Source organism: Antechinus flavipes, chromosome 1, assembly GCF_016432865.1.
Source record: "Antechinus flavipes isolate AdamAnt ecotype Samford, QLD, Australia chromosome 1, AdamAnt_v2, whole genome shotgun sequence".
Taxonomy (NCBI): Eukaryota; Metazoa; Chordata; class Mammalia; order Dasyuromorphia; family Dasyuridae; genus Antechinus; species Antechinus flavipes.
Window position 1 is genome coordinate 616,434,196 of NC_067398.1, and position 19,808 is coordinate 616,454,003.

General features: G+C 35.6%; 1 protein-coding gene across 1 annotated transcript in view; it reads left to right on the plus strand.

The window, feature by feature from the left end:
• The window catches only part of FER1L6 (fer-1 like family member 6), a 258,649-nt gene that overhangs the window by 105,685 nt on the left and 133,156 nt on the right, over positions 1 to 19,808 (plus strand). Inside the window, exons 12-15 of the mRNA XM_051971065.1 lie at positions 4,513 to 4,621; positions 5,081 to 5,264; positions 10,661 to 10,781; positions 13,421 to 13,521. Of these exons, the coding sequence (XP_051827025.1) occupies positions 4,513 to 4,621; positions 5,081 to 5,264; positions 10,661 to 10,781; positions 13,421 to 13,521 (515 nt within the window). The remainder of the gene's footprint in view (positions 1 to 4,512; positions 4,622 to 5,080; positions 5,265 to 10,660; positions 10,782 to 13,420; positions 13,522 to 19,808) is intronic.

The following is a 19,808-nucleotide window of genomic DNA, read 5'->3' on the forward strand; positions in this document are numbered from 1 at the left end:
TTAATATAGATAGTGCTTCATTATCCATGCTACCCTTTAGCAAGATATAGTGTCCTTCCTTATCTCTTTTAATTAGGTCAATTTTTGCTTTAGCTTGATCTGAGATCAGGATGGCTACCCCTGCTTTTTTGACTTCACCTGAAGCATAGTAGATTTTGCTCCAACCTTTTACCTTTAACCTGCATGTATCTCCCCGCTTCAGGTGTGTTTCCTGTAAACAACATATTGTAGGATTCTGGCTTTTAATCCATTCTGCTAACCGCTTCCTCTTTATGGGGGAGTTTACCCCGTTCACGTTTATGGTTAGAATGACCAATTCTGTATTACTTGCCATCTTGTTAACCCCGGTTTATGCTTTCCTCCCTTCTTTCCCCTTTCCCCCCCTTCCAAGTATTAAGCTTGTGAGCACCCCTTGCTTCTCACAGCCCTCCCTTTTTAGTGTCCCTCCCCCGCCTTAGAATTCCTCCCCCTATCTTACCCCTTTCCCTCCCAGTTCCCGTATTCCCTTCCGCTTAGCTTATTCCTTCCCTTTCCACTTTTCCCTTCTCACTTTTCAATGAGATGGGAGAAGTTTCACCATAGATTGAATATGTCTTAAGATTTTTCACTTAAAGCCAATTCTGAAGGCAGTAAGATACCCACTATATTCATCCCCCTCCATTCTTTCTCTCAGATATAATAGGTTTCCTATGCCTCTTCATGAGATGTACTACCCCCACTTTACCCTTTTTCTGGTACAATGTCCTTTCCACATCAATTTCTAGAACAAGGTATACATGTATTCTTTATACATCTATATAGTCAAAATATAGTTCCCAAGATTAATCTTTACCTTTTTAGATTTCTCTTGAGTTCTATATTTGTAGATCAAACTTTTTGTTAAGTTCTGGTTTTTTCATCAGAAATAGATGAAATTCGCTTACTTCGTTGAATGTCCATCTTCTTCCCTGGAAAAAGATGCTCATTCTCGCTGGGTAAGTTATTTTTGGTTGCATACCAAGTTCCTTAGCCTTTCGGAATATCATATTCCAGGCCCTTCGATCTTTTAATGTGGATGCTGCCAGATCCTGGGTGATCCTTATTGTGGCTCCTTGATACTTGAATTGGGTTTTTCTAGCCGCTTGCAATATTTTTTCTTTCACCTGAGGGTTCTGGCATTTGGCCACTATATTCCTTGGTGTTTTGATTTTAGGATCCCTTTCGGTGGGTGATCGATGAATCCTTTCAATGTTTATTTTTTCCTCTGTTCCTATGACTTCTGGGCAGTTCTCTTTGATGATTTCCTGGAAGACAGTGTCCAGGCTTTTTTTTTCATCATGTTTTTCTGGGAGTCCAATGATTCTCAGATTGTCTCTCCTGGATCTGTTTTCCAGGTCTGTTGTCTTCCCCAGAAGGTATTTCACATTTTTCTCCATTGTTTGATTTTTTTGGATTTGCTTGACTGATTCTTCTTGTCTCCTCGAGTCATTCAATTCCACTTGTTCAATTCTGATTTTCAGTGAAGTATTCTCTTCACTCACTTTTTTAAAATCTTTCTCTAATTGTCCAATTGAGTTCTTTTGTTCTGTGGAATTTTTTTCCATTTCGCCAATTTTGTTTTTTAGAGAGCTGTTTTCTGTTTCCAGTTCACTAATCCTATTTTTCAAGGATTTTACTTCTTTATCCACTCTCTCTTTAACTTTCTCCAGACTCTTTTCCCATTTTTCTTCTAGCTCCCTTGTGAGAGCCTTTTTAATCACTTCTATGAGGTTCATCTGTGCTGAGGAACAGATGATTTCCTCCTTTGGGGAATCACCTGGGGACTGCCTGTTTTTAGTCTCCTCAGGATTTAGAGTCTGCTCTCTATCTGTATAGAAGCTGTCAAGGGTTAAAGTCCTCTTCAGCTTCTTGCTCATTCTGTCTATTAATCAGAGATAAACTACCAAAGAAAAACAGAAAAAACTGGAGTCTTTCTTTGGGGGGGGGCTGGGTGTGTTATCGAGCTTCCTCTACAGACTGCAGGTGGCAGTAGTGAGGCACTAGCAGGACTGTGCTGCGCCTGCGCTCTGAGATCCCAAAGCGTGCTGAGTCACTGAGGGGGGGGAAGGGGGGGGGGCCAGGTCCTGAGAGACTCCAGCTGTTTGGGGTTGTGTTCTTCAGCCCCGGTGTTTTTAGCTTCTCTGCTGGGCTGTTGACTTGCTGCAGGTTCCAAACCTGTAGCGAAGCTCTCCCCGCAGAGACGGCTACGATCACTCCCCACCCCCTCTCAGCTCTGCTCCCGTGCTCTCACTGCCGCTGCCCTCAGCCTGCGCCCGATCTAAAACCGCCCCAGCCCTCCAGTAAAGACAGACCTTTCTTGGCGGATCTCAAGGATGGCTTCTCTTGGTAACTATTTGTGGGTTTTTGTCAGTCAAGCATTGATTCAGAGGCTTGTAATGAAGTGGATAGTGAGAGAAAGCGCGGAGCTTATGCAACTGTGAGCCTCCTCTCCGCCATCTTAACCGGAAGTCCCCCAGGACTATAGTCATTGTGATTGCTGATAAATACTATGCTGACAGGTTCATCTGAAAATGAATCCTAATATTCCTTGGGATTCAGCTACAGATTTCATGGATTGAAGGGCCTTTCTTTGAGCTGCTATCTCCTGAGACTGTTTTTCTTTTCAATAGATCAAGCATCTCCATTCCATACCAGGAAAGGCAGAATAATTTAGAGGAAAGGGATTTCAATTTAGGAGGAAGACCTGATCATGCCATGAATCATGACATTATTAGTCAGGCACCATCTCGCTACCGTGTGTACACTGTATATAAGAGCCATTTGATCACCCCAACTAAAAATTATCTTTTTCCCCCACAAGGTTTCCTAGATCATTTTGCCTGGTTATAGCTCACAGAACCATCATACTTTAGCTTGTATTAAACTTTGCTGCATATATATTGTATCCTCCAAGAGAATCTAAGCAGTCTTTTCCCGTCCTTCCTTCTTTTCTCTTTCCCTTTTCTCCTTTCATTTCCCTCCCCTTTTCCTTTTCCTTTACCCTTTTTTCCCCTTTCTTTCTATTCCTCATTCTGTCCTTCCCCATATTTAGGAAGGTGAAAGAGAGGAAAAAAATGTTCAGTAATTGAAAAATAGTTTAAAAAGAAACCATAGAAAATGAATGGTTCAAAACTAAATATTAAATATGTATGCACACATATATACATATATATATATAAATAAAATTTCCTTGGTTGGTTTTCTGGAGGTCTCTGGGCCAGCCTTAGTTTCAGTAGAGTAATCACCACAAGAATAGCCAGAGGTTAAAGTCCAAATCCTTTATTATCTCTTTCACAATCTAGTTTCCTTGCCTGGGGTCTGGGCTAGCTTTCTTAGAGATCTTCCAGAGTCTTGATTTCAGTGGAGAAACTAAAGAGGAGAGCCTGCCACCAGGATGGTGTGAGATGGAGTGAATAAATCTGTCTCTCAGTCCCTGTCTGAGTTTGTCCCAGCTTATATGCTCCACACTGAATATAAACCAACCATTATATCACTAGGAAACCATTATTTGTTGTAAGATTAAATCAATCATACTGAACTTAGAGAACTATTAATTACCATGTTAAGCTAGACAGCCATTGTATTTATCAATTCCACTGAGTTAGCACCTTGTAAGAATCCTTGTTTTAAGTACAGAATTCTGGCCCATAACATATATGTGTGTATGTGTGTATGTGTGTGTGTGTGTGTGTGTATGTGTGTGTGTATTATATATCTATATCTATATAAACACATGCATATTTGCTTTAACTGATTTAATTCAGATTATTTTAAAATATTTTTTTTAAAATAAAGTAAATTTTTTATTTTAAATAAGTTTTTTTATTTTAAAATAAAGTAAATAAGATATTTTAAGGGCAAACTTAGGTTATATCTAGTTCTTCTATCTACCATAACATGTTTAGATCAGAATGCTCTTTCTTTCTAAACCCACCTTTATTTTTAACTTTCCTGACTTCAAATCACACACACACACACACACACACACACACACACACACACACACACACACATTTGCTTAAATTCTCTGAGTTCTAATTTCCTCCAATGAAAATGAGGGGATTAGATTATTGATCAACAAGGTTCTTCCCATGATTCTTTATAATACTGACTACAACAAAAGTACACTAATGGGTTCTTATCATAATGCAAAACAGATAGAGTCATTTATTAATTCAACAAAAAATGTATTGAGAGCCTACTCTGTGTAAGGTTCAGTTAGGTGATTTGGATGGATCTTCAGAATTCAAATTAGATCTGAAACAGTTCATACCAACAGCTTCATTTGTCTGCTCTCACTAAACACAGGGACAATCAAATGTCATTTTGAGCTAATGTAATAATTCATCGAAGTTGATACAGGATCGACACTTTGAATATTGGAGTCAGGTAAACACTGATGATTCAGCTTCCTGAAAGAATAACAAATTCATCAAATGAACAAACAAAAAGCCCCAAGTTGATGTTATTGAATATATGTTATCTTTTCTATAGATTGTATCAGAAAAATATGAAGATTTTCTACTCTTTGGAGCATTTTTTGAAGCTACCATGATTGATCGGAAAATTGGAGACAAACCTATTAGCTTTGAGGTTTCTGTAGGTAAGCCTGACCTAGCTCTTTTTATGGCAGAGATTAATTCAATATAGATAGCTATATATATTACTGTAACAAACAACTCTTGTTTAGAATATTGTAATTAGATAGGAGAAAGCTTTAACTCTACTCTAACAGGAAAACAAAACAAAACACCTTTTAGTGAACTCATTTCCAGAGTAACCTCCTTTATTTTGATCTATCATTTCTGAGACAGTATGTTAGACTAAAGGTAGGTTAGACCAAAGACAGGACTAAGAAAAATTCTACTAAATCTTTGTGAAGAAAACATAGATTTAGTGTAATTTGGTTTAGTCATGCTGGAGTTTTGAGCCTTAAGTCAATTCAACAAGAATTGGAGGCTAGGCATTGTGGGTATAGTGCCTATCCTCAGGGTGCTTACATTTTATTGGAAAGAAATAACATTGATCTTACTTCTTCTCATTCTTAATTTCCTCTTTAAAGGTAATTTTGGAAATCTGATTGATGGCGGCTCTTACCATGGGAGTAAGAAGAAATCTCCAGAACCATCAGAAGAGGAAAATGCACCCTTGCTTCAGGAAGGACACACAGACTCTGCCCATGACATTACTATCCCTTCCATGTCTACCACACACCCTGAGAAGCCCCTGGTGACAGAAGGGAACAGGTAGGGAATGTCAGCCTTGATGATTAGTTTAGTTTCTAGGACAGGCTCTGGGCCTTCGTTTTCAGGGTATGGTTTGACAGCTCTTTCATGTCACCAAACACAGATACCCCACTGTTCCTAGAACTAGTTAATCTATATAAGTATCATTCTCCACTTTAATAGCCGAGCAAAAGCTCATTGAGTAGAAACAGACAAGCAGCACATTTAAAGGTGTAATCATAATGACTAATGGAATGATACCATTCACTTATAGAGCCTTTTCATTTAGGCATTTCAAAAGTTAATAAGGGACTAAGTAGATTCAGGGGAGCACCAAACTAGTAAATCTTTAGGGCTTCTTTCAACTCCAAGATTCTGTGATTCTGTGATTTTAAACTTTTAAGCTAAAATGGACCTTAGAGATCACCTAATGAGGAGAGGAGGGGAGGGATATACATACATACATACATATATATATATCTTAAAGTATTATATTCGTGCCAGTTATTATTATTATTATCATGTCAGAATTTTTCAATTCATAGAGAAAAAAATGAGACTCCAAGAAATCTAATACAATCTAATACAATTCAATAAACATTTTTGAGTGTTTAATATTTTCAAAGCACTGGAGATACAAAGAAAAAAATCAGAATATGACAACATATAATTAGAGATGTGTATATATATATATGTATATATGTATATATATATAAATATATATATGATGTTTTGGGGAAGGAAAAGACACTAGGAACTGGGGGATCAGGAAAAATTTTAAAAATAAGTATCCCCTGAATTGATTTTTCAAGGAAACTAGGGATTCATAAAATGGTTTGAGAGAAAAAGAATAAAAAGAATTTTGAGGAGGAAGATTTGATTAATTTGAAAAGTTTGATTAAATATGCATAAGGTTTTCTTCATTCTGATAAATCTGGAAAAGACTTTAGATTGGAAAAACATTTATTTCTTAATTATTTCAGATACAGAACTTCACGTTTTCACCAATGACACAGGTCCAGTGTCTATCCTTATCTTTTTCCTACTATATGTCCAATAATGTGATAAGTTTTGGAGATTCAAAGGCAAACTGGAATATACCCTTCTTTCAAGAAGCTTACATTTTATCTGGTATAGAACATGTACATTCACATAAGTAGTTGGAAAATACAAGAGGTCCCAAAAGTCTTACTGTGATTTTAAACTTTAATTGATCAAAATCTATGTGAAGCTTTTCTTAATCAATTAAAGCTTAAAACTGAATGAAGATTTTTGGAATACTATATTTTTGAGGGGAAGAGTGCTAAGAGCTCAGATAGTCAAGAAGGTTTCACAAAGAAGATAAGAGTTTGAATAGAATTTTGAAGTAAACAACAGATTCTAAAAAGCAAAAGAGAAGAAGGATTGCAATCTAAAATAGGTCTCATAGTACAAAGGACCCACATAGTCTGTGAGGGATTTTCTCATTCTCTTGACTCATAGTCTTTACCCAGAAATTTAGGGATAGTGACCTCCAGTATTATGAGATTGAGTTTCTATTTTTAAATGTACATGTAATTTGCACTGAAGATGTTGTATTTTAAAAAAGAAAAATAAAACAGAACTCCTACAATGAATGATCATGAATTCCCAGAAAATAAGCATTTATTAAGCTCCTACTATATGTCAGACACCGTGCTAAGACAAAGAAAGATAAATGATAATGGAGAAAATATGTAAACATATGTATGAATAAAGATATGTACTGGATAAATTGGAGATAATTAGAGATAATCAACAGAAGAAAGTCACTAGAATTAAGGAGGCTCATTTCTAATTTGGAAAAAAGAGAACTCTCATGGTAGTTTTTTCATCAAATCCTTCTTTGATCTACTGTTTCTTGCTATCCAAGGGGAACAGAAGAAGCAAGAAGGTGTTGGATTCTCAATTTCTGCCATTCATTATAGACTCATGTATGCACCAACAACAAACTCACTAATTTCTTAGAGTAGTTAAAAGTGAATTTTTCAAGTTCTATTATTTTCAAATTCATTTCTTTCCTACTAAATGAAAGCCAACTTCCAGAATCTTCCTTCCTCCTTTGCCCCACAATGCTCTTACAGATAGAGATCTGTAAGATCTTTTTTCTTCTTCAGTTTTCCCTACTTTCCTTCTCCATATATTGACACATATCTTGAGACAGAAATTCTATCCTTCCCAGTTATTGAAAATGGAAAAGGGAAAACTGTTGCAGCACTGGGTGTTGAATAATCCATATTAGAGCCAACTGAAATATCATGCTGGAATTTATTTAATCATAGAAGCCTCAGGGTAATCATTTTACCTGAGATGGAATAAAGATAGCAGTTTGGTTCCTGACCTTTTCTCTTCCTGATGCAATAACAAACATCAATTTCTGCCAAGAATCTATTTGGCTCCTCTTACAATAGATCAGACATCTGTTTGGTTATTATCCTGCAGAACAGACTGCAGGGGCTTCTTTGCTAATTTTATCATTTCCTTTAAAAGGAATTTTAGCTACAGCAAACCTTAAGACCCTTTCAAAATGAAATTCATGCTTCAGCTGTATAGAACAGAGGGAAAAAGTATGAGTCTCTTAGTGAATGTACCATTCACATTTATCAGTTCCCATTTCCCATTCCTACCATCCTTCTACTAATTCACACCCTTTGACTCTAGGTCTAATTGTTTTTCTGGTCAACCATACTGCTTTCTTTTCTTCACTAGACTCTTATTTGTATGTATCTGGGTTCATGCCAATAAGAATAGCTTCTCCTACTTTCTCTACTTGTCCTAGAAGGGTGGAACAGACAGAGATCATTCAAGTCAGTGCTCACATTTTACTGAGGAGAGAAGAAAAATGATTTGCCCAGTAGAATTTGGACTAGAATCCACAGCTTTTAGAAGCTATGACATTTGTAGTGTCCCTTTAGTCATTTCCTTTAGGGATCATATAATTATTTACCTTTCAGAGGAAAAAAAAAGTTTTTCTGACTAATGCTACTCCATCTGGATCATATGTTCTTCCAGCATTCCTGCTGACAATTTGTGCCATGTTTGATAAAAAGTAGTACAATTTTAAAAAAAGATCACTGGATTTAGAATCAGGGATGAAGATGTAAAAGGGTAAAGAAATGTGATTTTTGTCCCAAGATGCAAAAATGCAGAGGATATTGACAATGCTTAAGCTTCAGCAATGGATAAACAATTGAGTTTAGAACTCAGCAAGAATAGTTAATTTTATTTATTTATTTGAGGAGGCAATCAGGATTAAATAACTTGTCCAGGATCACAAACTAGTAATCATCTAAGGCTGGATTTGAACTCAGGTCTGTCTGATTTTAGGCCTCGTACTCTATTTGCTATGCCATCTAGTTGCCTTAAGAATAATTAATTTTATTTATTTAGTATATTTGGAAGAATTGCATATGATTGGCTTGTAATAGATTGCTTGCTGTCCATGGGAGGGAGGGAGGAGGGAAAGAGAAAAATTTGGAAGATGGGGTTTTGCAGAGGTGAATGTTGAGAACTTTCTTTGTATGTGTTTGGAAAAATAAAAAGCTATTAAAATAGCAAAAAATTATTTACTTGGGGAGCCAAATTGGATGGAGTGACTTGGACAGGCTCCCATAGTTACTAAGTATTGGTGGCAGGATTTTTGAACAGAAATCCTCCCTACTCTAGTCTCAATATTCTATCCATTATGCCACCAATAGCTAAGCCCCAAGAATGATTAATTTTAAAAGGAACTTACCAGATGGTGAGAACTCTTTCCCTCTCCACCTTTGGCAGTGGAGTAGTTTTATTGTGTTCCAGGTATCCATCGGTCACCTGGAATGAATTTGTTTTTAAAAAAACATTAAATTGAGAATACTTAATTTTTTTATTTTTTTTCCAAATTCAGACCTTAGCCCCTCCCCCCAAAAAATGTTTGTAACGACTTAGATTCAAATCCTAGACAGCATTTACCACCTAGATGACCTTGGATAAGTTATTTTTATCTCTTTGAGCCTGTTTCTGCTTCTTTGAAATGGGGAATCTTAAAATCTGTCTTGCCTAACTGGCAAAGTTGGCTTAAGGATTAACAGGATTAAATGTGATAATACCACTAAAGTCTTTGTGACCCTTAATGCATTATTAAAAAGTCATCCATTATTATTAGAGTTTTTATTCTTGTGGCCTCCTAAATGTTATTTATTAATTTCACACTCCTCTGTTCCCATTCAATGTCCAAAGAATGAATGCTCAGTCTATTGTTCTTGGACAAATCCCTGAAAGTATAAAGCATGTAGCTTTTTGTATTTTCCCCCCAGTCATTTCAGTCACATCCAACTCTCTACGACTCCATTTGGGTTTTTCTTGATAAAGATATTGAATGTTTTGCCATCTCCTTCTCCACCTCATTTTACAGATGAGGAAATTGAAGCCAATAGAGATAAGTGATTTACTCAGGGCCACACAGCTATTAAGTGTCTGAGACCAGGTTTGAACACAGGTGTTTCTGACTCGAGACCGGATCCCCTACTTATGATGCCACTTCACTGCCCATGATATGTAGCCCAGTTATTTCAACAATAACAACTCATCAAATCTTTTTGTATATTTTGTTTTTGTTCCTAGATAAAGGAGGCATTTAATGCTTACTGAATCAAAATCCAGGATTTTATAAATACTTTTAAGATTTGTAAACCAATGTACATTGGTTATCTTGAGTTTCGTTAGTCAATAGGGTAATGTTCTAGTGCCAAAATGTAGTGTTCTTGGTGGTAAATGTAATGTTCTTGTTCTGGTTTTCTGGAGGTGTTGGGGTCAACCTTCATTTCAGTGGAGTAATTCCCACAAGAATAGCCAGGTGTTAAAGTCCAAAAGTCTTTATTGTCTCCTTTGCCTGGTGCTCAGCTAGCTTTCTTGTGGCCTTTATAGTAGCGTTGGTCTCAGTGGGGGAAGTGAAGAAGGCCAGGCCAGCCACCAGGAGCCTGATTGAAGATGGAATTGAATCTCTCTCTCCTGGGCTCCCAGTTTATATGCTCTACACTGAGTATAAACCAGTCATTATATCACTAGGAAACCATTGTTTGTTGTAAAATTAAATCAATCATACTGAACTTAGAGAACTATTAAGCACCATGATAAACTAGATAACCATTATCTCATCAATTCCACTGAATTAGCACCTTGTAAGAATCCTTGTTTCAGAGTTCTGGCCCATAACACAATTGTTATTATTATTCCCATTTTATGGATGAGAACACTGAGGCTCAAAAATATAAAACTATTTTCCCAGTCTCATAATAATTATTAAGTATCAGAGTCAGTCTTTGAACCCAAGTTTCCTCTGACTATAGGTTGAGCATTCTTTCTGCATTTCTAATATCTGTTTATTCTTAACCAGCTACAGTGTCCAATATCTTTCACAGGAATTATCACTACTTGCCATTTGAGGCTAAGAAACCATGTGTCTACTTCATGAGCTCATGGGGAGATCAGACCTTCAGGCTCCACTGGTCCAATATGCTGGACAAAATGGCTGACAGCCTCGTAAGTGTTGTCTAATGGGGTGAAAGTCTTTGAAATGCATGAAGAACAAGAGGGACAAAAAACATTTTTCAGCTGTCTAGGAGAGAGCCTTGGCTTGAGTTTCACTAAAAATTTACTGAGGTTGCGCAATATATAAGAATTTCTGTTCATTCCTCTCCCCCCTTTCCCTTTTCCATCCTTTAACTCAATCTAGGAACAAGAAATTTCTTTTGTTAAATGTAAACTTTCTTCAAAGATAGAAGGCTCCAGAGGTGTAAGCTAGATTTAAAAAAAAAAAAAAAACAGAGCTCTATTGATACAAAGCCAATTCAGAGGTAACAAAAAATTTCTTTTGTACAATGTAAACTTTCCTCAAAGACAGAGGGCTGGAGAGCTGTGAGCTAGATTTCTTTAAAAAGCGAGTTCTGTTGATACAAAGCCAATTCCAAGGTAACTTTGTAATATGGAGCCTTTATTTGACACCTACAACCTCTACTTTGTTACTTAGCCCAACTCCTTACACTATCATGGGTCTTTTTATCAATATTCTCCCTCTGTTCATACTTGAACTTTCATCTCTTATTTTTTAATGAGAAGCTTTGCCTCTTTTAAATAGAATTTTAGACATCAGTAAACAGATGGGGTAGAAGGGCCTTTTCCTTCTGTTAAATTATGCCTAGCTATTTGGCAGATGGTTTTATCCATACTGGTTCTTCTATTTTGGGCAAATATATTTCTAAGATTACTGACTCAATTACATTTAAATATTTATTGTTGTTGGTGGCGTTCTGTCATTTTCAGTCATGTCTGACTCTTTGTGACCTCATTTGAGGTTTTTTTGGCAAAGATATTGGAGTTTTCAATTTCCTTCTCCAACTCATTTTCCAGATGAAGAAACTGAGGTAAACAAGGTAAAGTGACTTAACTAGGATCGCTCAGTAAGTGACTGAGGCTAGATTTGAACTCAGGAAGATGAAACTTCCTGATTCCAAGTGCATCATGTTATATATTGTGCCATCTGGTTGTCTTCAGCAATAACCTAGAGCTTCTTATTATTTTCCAAGCCTGGTACTCTTTCCGTTGAGCAACCTAGCTGCTCTATTTATACTTATTATAAGTTGTATATTCAAGATGGTGCTAGCTTGGAATTTAAACAGGATAAGATTCCTACTCTCATGGAGCTTACACTCTTGAAAGAAAATATACCCAGCTGCTAGTAGGAGCAGCCAGGTGGTACAGTAGGTAGAAAAAAGGGATCAGAGTCAGGAAAACTTGAGTACAAATCCTGTCTCAAACACTAATTAGTTGTGTAACTCCAAGCACGATACTTGATGTCTTTTTGCTTCAGTTTCTTCATCTAGGAGATAGGGATTTATAATAGCAACTATTGTAAAGGGTTATTTTGAAATCAAATGAATTAACACAAACAAAATGCTCTGTAAACCTTAAGGCTCTGTTAAATATATATTATTATTAATATATAAACTATATATATATATATATATACATACATATATATGCACATACACATATAACTATAACACCAAATCATATGTATTAAAATAGAAGGAAGTAGAATGATATATTACAAAGAGAATCTGGGTTTACCTCCCAACACTACTAGTTACTACTTGTTTTGGATAAGTCATTGAAATTCTCTGATCTTCAGTTTCCTTTTTAAAAAATTAGAAATTTGAACTAGATAATAGCCAAAGTTTCTTCTAACTTAAAATTTGTGATTCCTCCTAGTGTTTTTTTCTTAAATCATAAGTGATAACTGAAAATATGATACTACAAGAATTTCAGAAGGGGAAAAATGTGAAGAGAAAAGCACTTCTAGAATAGAATCTCAGAGAAAGCCAGTGTTGGTGGTTGGGTATAAGGAGGGTGGTGGTAGATAGAAGATTAAGAAAAAGTGATCAGGTAGGTAGAGAACTAATCAACCAATTGATAAACATACATTAAGCACTTATTGAAAAGAGTCATAGAAGCAGGGGAAAGAAAATACTAGGAGAAAGTGGTAGTTAATTTCAACAGCTTCAGAAATAAAGAAAAAACAAGGACTTTAAAAGGGAGATGAATTTTGAAATAAAGCAATCTTTACCAATTTTGGAGAATGCAGTTTCAGTTGAGTATTATGGTAGGAGGCTGCATAGCATGTAGTTAAAATGTAAAATGGCAATTATGAGTATTGATGACTTTCTAAGAGACTAGTAATTAAAGGGAGGAGAGAGATAGGAAGATAGCTTGAAGGTTTATTAGGGTTAGCTGTAGGCTATTTAAGATTGAGGAAGGCTTCAGTATGTTTGTAGAAGGATCCAGTAGGTCAGAAGGGCTTGAAAATGAGAGAGAAGCATTGAAAGATGTGGCTAGTGCCTGGAAGAAACAGAAGAGTATTAGATGAAATTGGGTTTCTATTTGTATCCCCAGGGCCTAGCAAGGGTCTAGCCCTTAGAGTACTTAATAACTATATGCTGAATAATTGTTTAATTAGTAATATCTATTGTAATATTCAGCCCTGGGTATAACAAAATCTGGGAAACAATCCTCCCCGTGGAATCACATAAAATTAGACAAATGCATATAAATAATCACAGCAGATGACAAGTAAGACCTGTCCGAAGTAACTCATGAGTTTCTCCTCTGCTTTTTGTTTTCAGGAAGAAAATATAGAAGAAGTAAAAGAACTGATCAAAGCTTCAGAAGAGGAGTCAGAAAGAAAAATAAAGGCTGCTCTCAACAACTTTATTAGTCAAAGCAGGTACTCAAGAGGGATGTCCCTATTTAATTAGTTGGAAGTTATAGAACAGATTCTGGGGGCAAAATGAAACAAAACAAAACTTCTGAGAAATGTTTTTAACTACTTGAAAAAACTGACTAACTATGCAGTCAAAGCCACAACGTGACAATTTAAAATTCCTAATTACTTATAGATTTTTAAATAGTGCAAGATAGTAACAAAAATTTTTTTCAATGTCTTCTTCACTTTTTGTTATTTCTTCTCCATGTTTTCTTTTATTATTTTTTCAGAGATGTTAAAAGTTCTTTTTTTAAATCCAAGTTTCCCCTCCCTCCCTTCTTCTCAGATCCATTGAAAAGGCAAGAACAATAAAATCTATTACAAATATTATAATCATACAAAGCAAATTTCCATAATTTTGTTCAAAGAAAGAGAAAAAAATACTTCAACTTGCATTCTGAGTCATCAATTACTTCTCTATTTTTAGACAATTGTAGCAAAAGTTAAACTTCATAGACTTTTCTCAAACAAATTCAAATAATTCAATGATTTTTATCCATGGGAGTGTTTCCTTCCATTGATACATAAGCTTTTTTTTTTAAACCTCTCTCTCTTTTTCTTGATGCCTTTTATTTGAACAAAACAGCGTATTTATTTCTCATACTTCCCTTTCTTCTTCTCCTCTCCATCCTCCCCTTCCCCCCACACCTGTCAAAGCAGCTTCTTTTAGCCACTAAAAAAAAAATTAAACAAACAATAGGAGAGCTAAGTCTGATAGCATTTGCAACATTCTGAACCTAAAGTTCCCTGCCTCTCCAAGAAAAGGGAGAAGTGTGATACCTTATCTCTTTTCCGGGACTAAGATTAATTATTAGTACTATTATTAATTATTAGTATTTAATAGTTAACATATATATGACACTTCAAGATTTGTGAAGCACTCTACATAAATGATCTCATTTGAGCTCCCAAATAGCCTGTAAAGTATACTCATCTTATGGTATAAGTTCTATAAAACACTCAGCTCATCAACCTGAACTATTCTTTTACTCCATCTCAAGCACAGATAATCCTACCTTGATCTTGCTGTCACCAACAAACATACCATCTAAATATTTGAGAATGCTGAAATCTTCTTATCTGAACATAATTTATTGGTTTTCCACCACTTTATCTACCTTTCCAAACTAAGCTTCCTTCTTTATCCCTCAGTTTTCTCACAGGCCATCACTCCTGTACCAAATACTTTTGTGTCTTTCCCGCTTCGTATTCATATGGTGAACCAGTTTAATTTTACAGTGTCCTCTTCTCTTAAGTCTCCCACATCCTCAAAACAAAAGAAAAAACTCTTATCATATTGCCAATTATGCCATGCCATCTGTCAGCCTTGGATCATTCTCACTATCAACTGCCTTTGTTATTATACATATGTTGTTGAATGAAGATAGAGAAAATCATAGGTTTACCAAAAATTTATGTTATATGATCTCAAATGGGTCTTCACTGCCACCAAACAATCCTACTAAACTTATCTTATCACTTTCCACATTTGCTCGTCGAAACCTTTTCATCCCAGTTTAAATCTTCCTCCATCTCTCCCTCTTTTCCTCTTTCCTTCCCTCCTTCCCTCCTTCCCTCTCTCCCTCTCTCCTTCCTTCCCTTCCTTCCTTCCTTTCTTCCTTCCTTCTCTACTTCCTTCCTTCCATCCTTCTTTCTTTCTTCCTTTCCCTCCTTTCTTCCTCCCTCCTTCCCTTTCTTTATTCCTTCCCTCCTTTCTTCCTTTCTTCTCTCTGTCCCTCTTTTCTTCCCTACCTCTTTCCTTCCTTCCCTCCCCCCTTCCATTCTACCCTTCCTTCCTCTATCCCTTCTTCATTTCCTTCCTCCAAATTGGGCTTCTATTTACTTATTATTCTACAATAATATCCTATTATATCTATATAGCACAACTTGTTTGGCCATTCCCCTTTCTATGTATTCCACTACAGAGTTAGGTGAATAGAGTGTCACTAGGAAAACAACCTACTGTCTCAAAAACTTTCTATCTGTGTGATCCTCATCAAATAACTTAACATTTCTCAGCCTCAATTTCTTTATCCATAAAAATGGGAATAATAAGTAGTACCTTCCTGACAGAGTTGTTATGAAGTTCTAATTGGATAACCAATGTAAAGGGCTTTACAAACTTTAAGACACTAAATACATGCTAGCTATTAGAATATGATGATGGTGATGGTGATGATGATGATCTATAATAATTTATTCTTCCTATTGTTATTATTATCCTCTGGGGTATACTGAAAATCCTCCAGGCCTTAGTGGGTAGTTAAATGACTTGTTACAATCAACAAATAGTTTCACTACCTGGTGCCCTTCTGTTGATGAATAATTCACTACTTGGTACAAGCCTTCTGTTCATGAAATTTTCTAAGCAGTTAAGCTAAGCTAGTCCCCCAGAGACAATGTGTAATTCAACTTCTACTGGAAGCTTTTCCAGCTTGGCAGACCTGTTAGAGCTTCTACTCCACTAGCATAGCTTTTAGGAATCTAGGAATTCATTCCAGGCTTTAGGAATTCATGATGAAGCTGCAAAGAGAAGTAGGACTTTAATGGTTTTCACCAAACACAAAGTTGAAATAGCACCTTGGAAAGCTAACCACTTTATCAAATAAAATAACCTGTTTCTTTCCTTCAGTCCACAAGCCACCGATATTCAGCATCAAGATAAGATATGAAGTGGACACTCATTCCTATTTATATTCATTCATGCAATAAACATTTATATAGTATGTAGAACAGTGTGCTTAGTGCTGAGGTAGTTACAGACCCTTGTCTTTATGGGGCTCACAGCCTAGTAGAGGATAGGGTACACACATAAAGAATCATAATATGCAATATTATTAAGTACATTAGAGAGTAACAGGAAAAAAAAAACAGGAGTTAGGAAGGGCAGAGAGAATAAGCTACATATGACTTTTCATCGGTAACTTTGAAAATCCCTCTCTTACATATGAATGAATGAAGGAATGAAATTTTATATCATAAAAATGCATGCATTTATTTGTTATTGTTGTTCAGTAGTCAGTCTCAGTCATGTCCAACATTTTGTAACTCCATTTGAGTTGGCAAAGATATTAGAGTGATTTGTCATTTCCTTCTCTGGCTCTCTCCAGCTCATTTTTCAGATAAGAAAACTGAGGCAAATAGGGTTAAGTGACATGCTTAGGGTCACATAGTAAATGTCAGAGGCTAGATCTGATTGAAGAAGAGGCCTTCCTGATTACTGGTCTTCTGCTCTATCACCATTTAAGAAGGATCCTTTGTGGTATCACCTTTTATAATGTACCCTAAGCTGCTTCCCTTATCTATCCACAATCCTGCTTCTGCTATGATGGAAACAGTGCTGCTTCTGGACTCAGATGTTGTTGGTTCAAATCTTACTTCTGATTCTTACTGTCTGTGTGACTATGCAGAAATCATTTGACTTCTCTGGGTCTCTGTTTCTTCATCTGTAAAATGATGGTAGTAGACTAGATGGAGTCTGCAATACTTTACAATTCTAGATATTACATTTTATAAGTTAAGACTATTGAACTTACTGATTATAAAAGTACCACTATTATGAGTGTTAACCAGATTAGGATGCAGAAGCCTTCGAATACCAGCTGGCCCTAGATAGTAGGACATCCCATATATAAACTAACAGAACTTCAGAACTGTTGTTTATACTTCATAGTATGAAGTAGAGATGACCCCCCTGAGACTATTGTACCCCTTGTGGCTATCCATGGCATCTGAATCTGATATTAAGGTATTCCTTTGGCAGCTAGGTAGCATAGTGGGGTCATAAAGTGTCAGACCAAATGTCAGTCCAGAAGTCAGAAAGATGAATCTTTCTGACTCTTGCCTCAGACACTTATTAATTTTGTGATTCTGGGCAAGTCACTTAACCCTGTTTGCCTCAGTTTCCTTACTTGGAAAATGAGCTGGAGAAGGAAATAATAAATCATTCCAGTATTTTTGCCAAGAAAAGCACAAATTGGGTCATAAAGAGCACGAGAGAGATATTTTTAAAATACTAAGACCATGAGAGCATTTCTAGCATATATGGAAGGATATAGATGAGAACTGTACAGCATTGAAATGTGTAGATGATAGAGTATGCACCAGATGGGAAAGACCTATACTGATGAGAAAAATAGATGCACTTAAGGATCTAAATATGCCCTATTCTCAACACATCCCAGGAGCACTACTGAAAATTACATTCTAAAAATAGTCAGTCAATAAGTATTTATCAATCACCTACTATGTGTCAAACATTGTTCTAAGTACTGGGGATACAAAGAGAAACAAAAAGTAACCCCTGCCCTCCAGAAATATACATATTAACTAATATAATATAATAACTAATAATCTAACAATTTCTTAACAAGTTAACAAATATGTACAATCAAGCCATACATAGTTACCTTATATATGAATATTTGTAATTATGGGATTGGTACATCCTTTGGTGGCAGGGTTGAAGTGGGGAGAAAGGGAAAAAAGAAAAATATAGAGAGTGTCTCTTTTTTTATGCATTGCCTGCATACCCCTTACAATTAGAATTTTTTCCTAGAAGCTATACTGTCTTATTATCCCTCTGTTGGTAATCTGACTTTTCAAGGGCTATAGTGAGTCCCACATGACTAAAAATAGCAGCCTGAAAGACTTTCATAGCTCTTATTTAGAGCTCCCCAAAAGTCTTCCTTTTTCCTCCTCCATTTTCTTTCATCATTATTTTCCTTTTCTGTTTTAAAAAGATGCAACATTCTTTAATGCCTCAAAGTGAACATCTAAGGGCACATCATAGTATGTGTATGTCTGATGAAGTATGAGGAATTTAAAGATTCTGTTTTCTCCCAGTCTATTTTCTGTAATGTCCAATGCAATCTTTTAAAACTTAGAATACATTATTAATTTTTATTTTTATAAATGAATGGAACAAAAGATTTAGTGTATGAAACTTTGTTTTGCATATGATTTTAGGATCATATCTTATTTATTTATTTTTATTACAATTTTGTTTTGTTTCATGTATGGCTAAATAACTTATTTCCAAGTAGCCAGCTTACTGATAATAACTCTCTCTATGTTTAACCAGATTTGTCCTTAGAATGATAATTTACAGATAATGATAATTGAATACCTGTATTCAAATCCTTTTCAGACCTTGTTGGAGCTTGTCCTCTGTGGCCATAACCCTTAAAAACTTGCCTACTTGCTACAATTATACATTTGTGATGTTTGTAATTGCGTATTCTACATGCCTTTATAGCTACTTTCCCATCTATAAACTTTCCTAGAGGCAACTAGATAGTTCAGTAGAGTGCTGGACTAAAGTCTTATTCAAATCTTTCCTAACTGGGCAAATTATTGCACATCTGTTAGCCTTGTTTTCCTCATCTATAAAATGGAGAGAATAAAAGCACAGAGTTGTGAATATTGAATGACATTATATATGCATTTTTCAAAGCTTAAAATGTTATTAAGTGTTGGTTACTTTTATCTATATACAATTTTTGTGGGAATCATCTATATGCACGTTAAAATCATCTTTGATTAGGAGATTAATAAAAGTAGTCAGGTTTTTGGCAAGCAATATGCCATAGGAAACCATATCTTTATCATCACACAAATGATTGAAAGATATGTAAAATATTAAATTCTACTATTTTTATTGTTTGTTAACTATGTAAAAAAAAACCAATAATTTTATCTCGCTGAGCAGAAACCTCAGTTAAAGGCTATCCTCAAATAAGATAACTTCCATTCTTCCATCAAATTTATTCAAGATTCCTTGGAAGATTCAACAACAAAGACAACTTCATCTAATAATTCTTTGCTCATAAATACCAAATGAGGCTTAAAGCACAATATATGTTCTCAAAAGGTATACATCATTATTTTGAAGATTTAGATAAAGGTCAATTTGAGGAAGAATTCTATTTAGCTAGTGATGCTTCTGATTGTAATATGTTGTTTATAACCAGTCATGGGATACTGAAGAATCTCTGGGAAGAGATCTATGACCACTCAAAATGGTTCATTTAATCATTTACAAGAGAAAAACCAAATGAATGAAGGTCTGTTATTCAGATAATGGCATGTTAGATATATATGTGGGTGTGTATGTGTGTATTTGTGTGCATATATATAAATATATATAAGCTATATTTCTGTACATATCTGCCTCAAATATACATATGTATACAAATGTTCACACATTTATGTACAATAAATGTACACACATACACACATATTTTTGT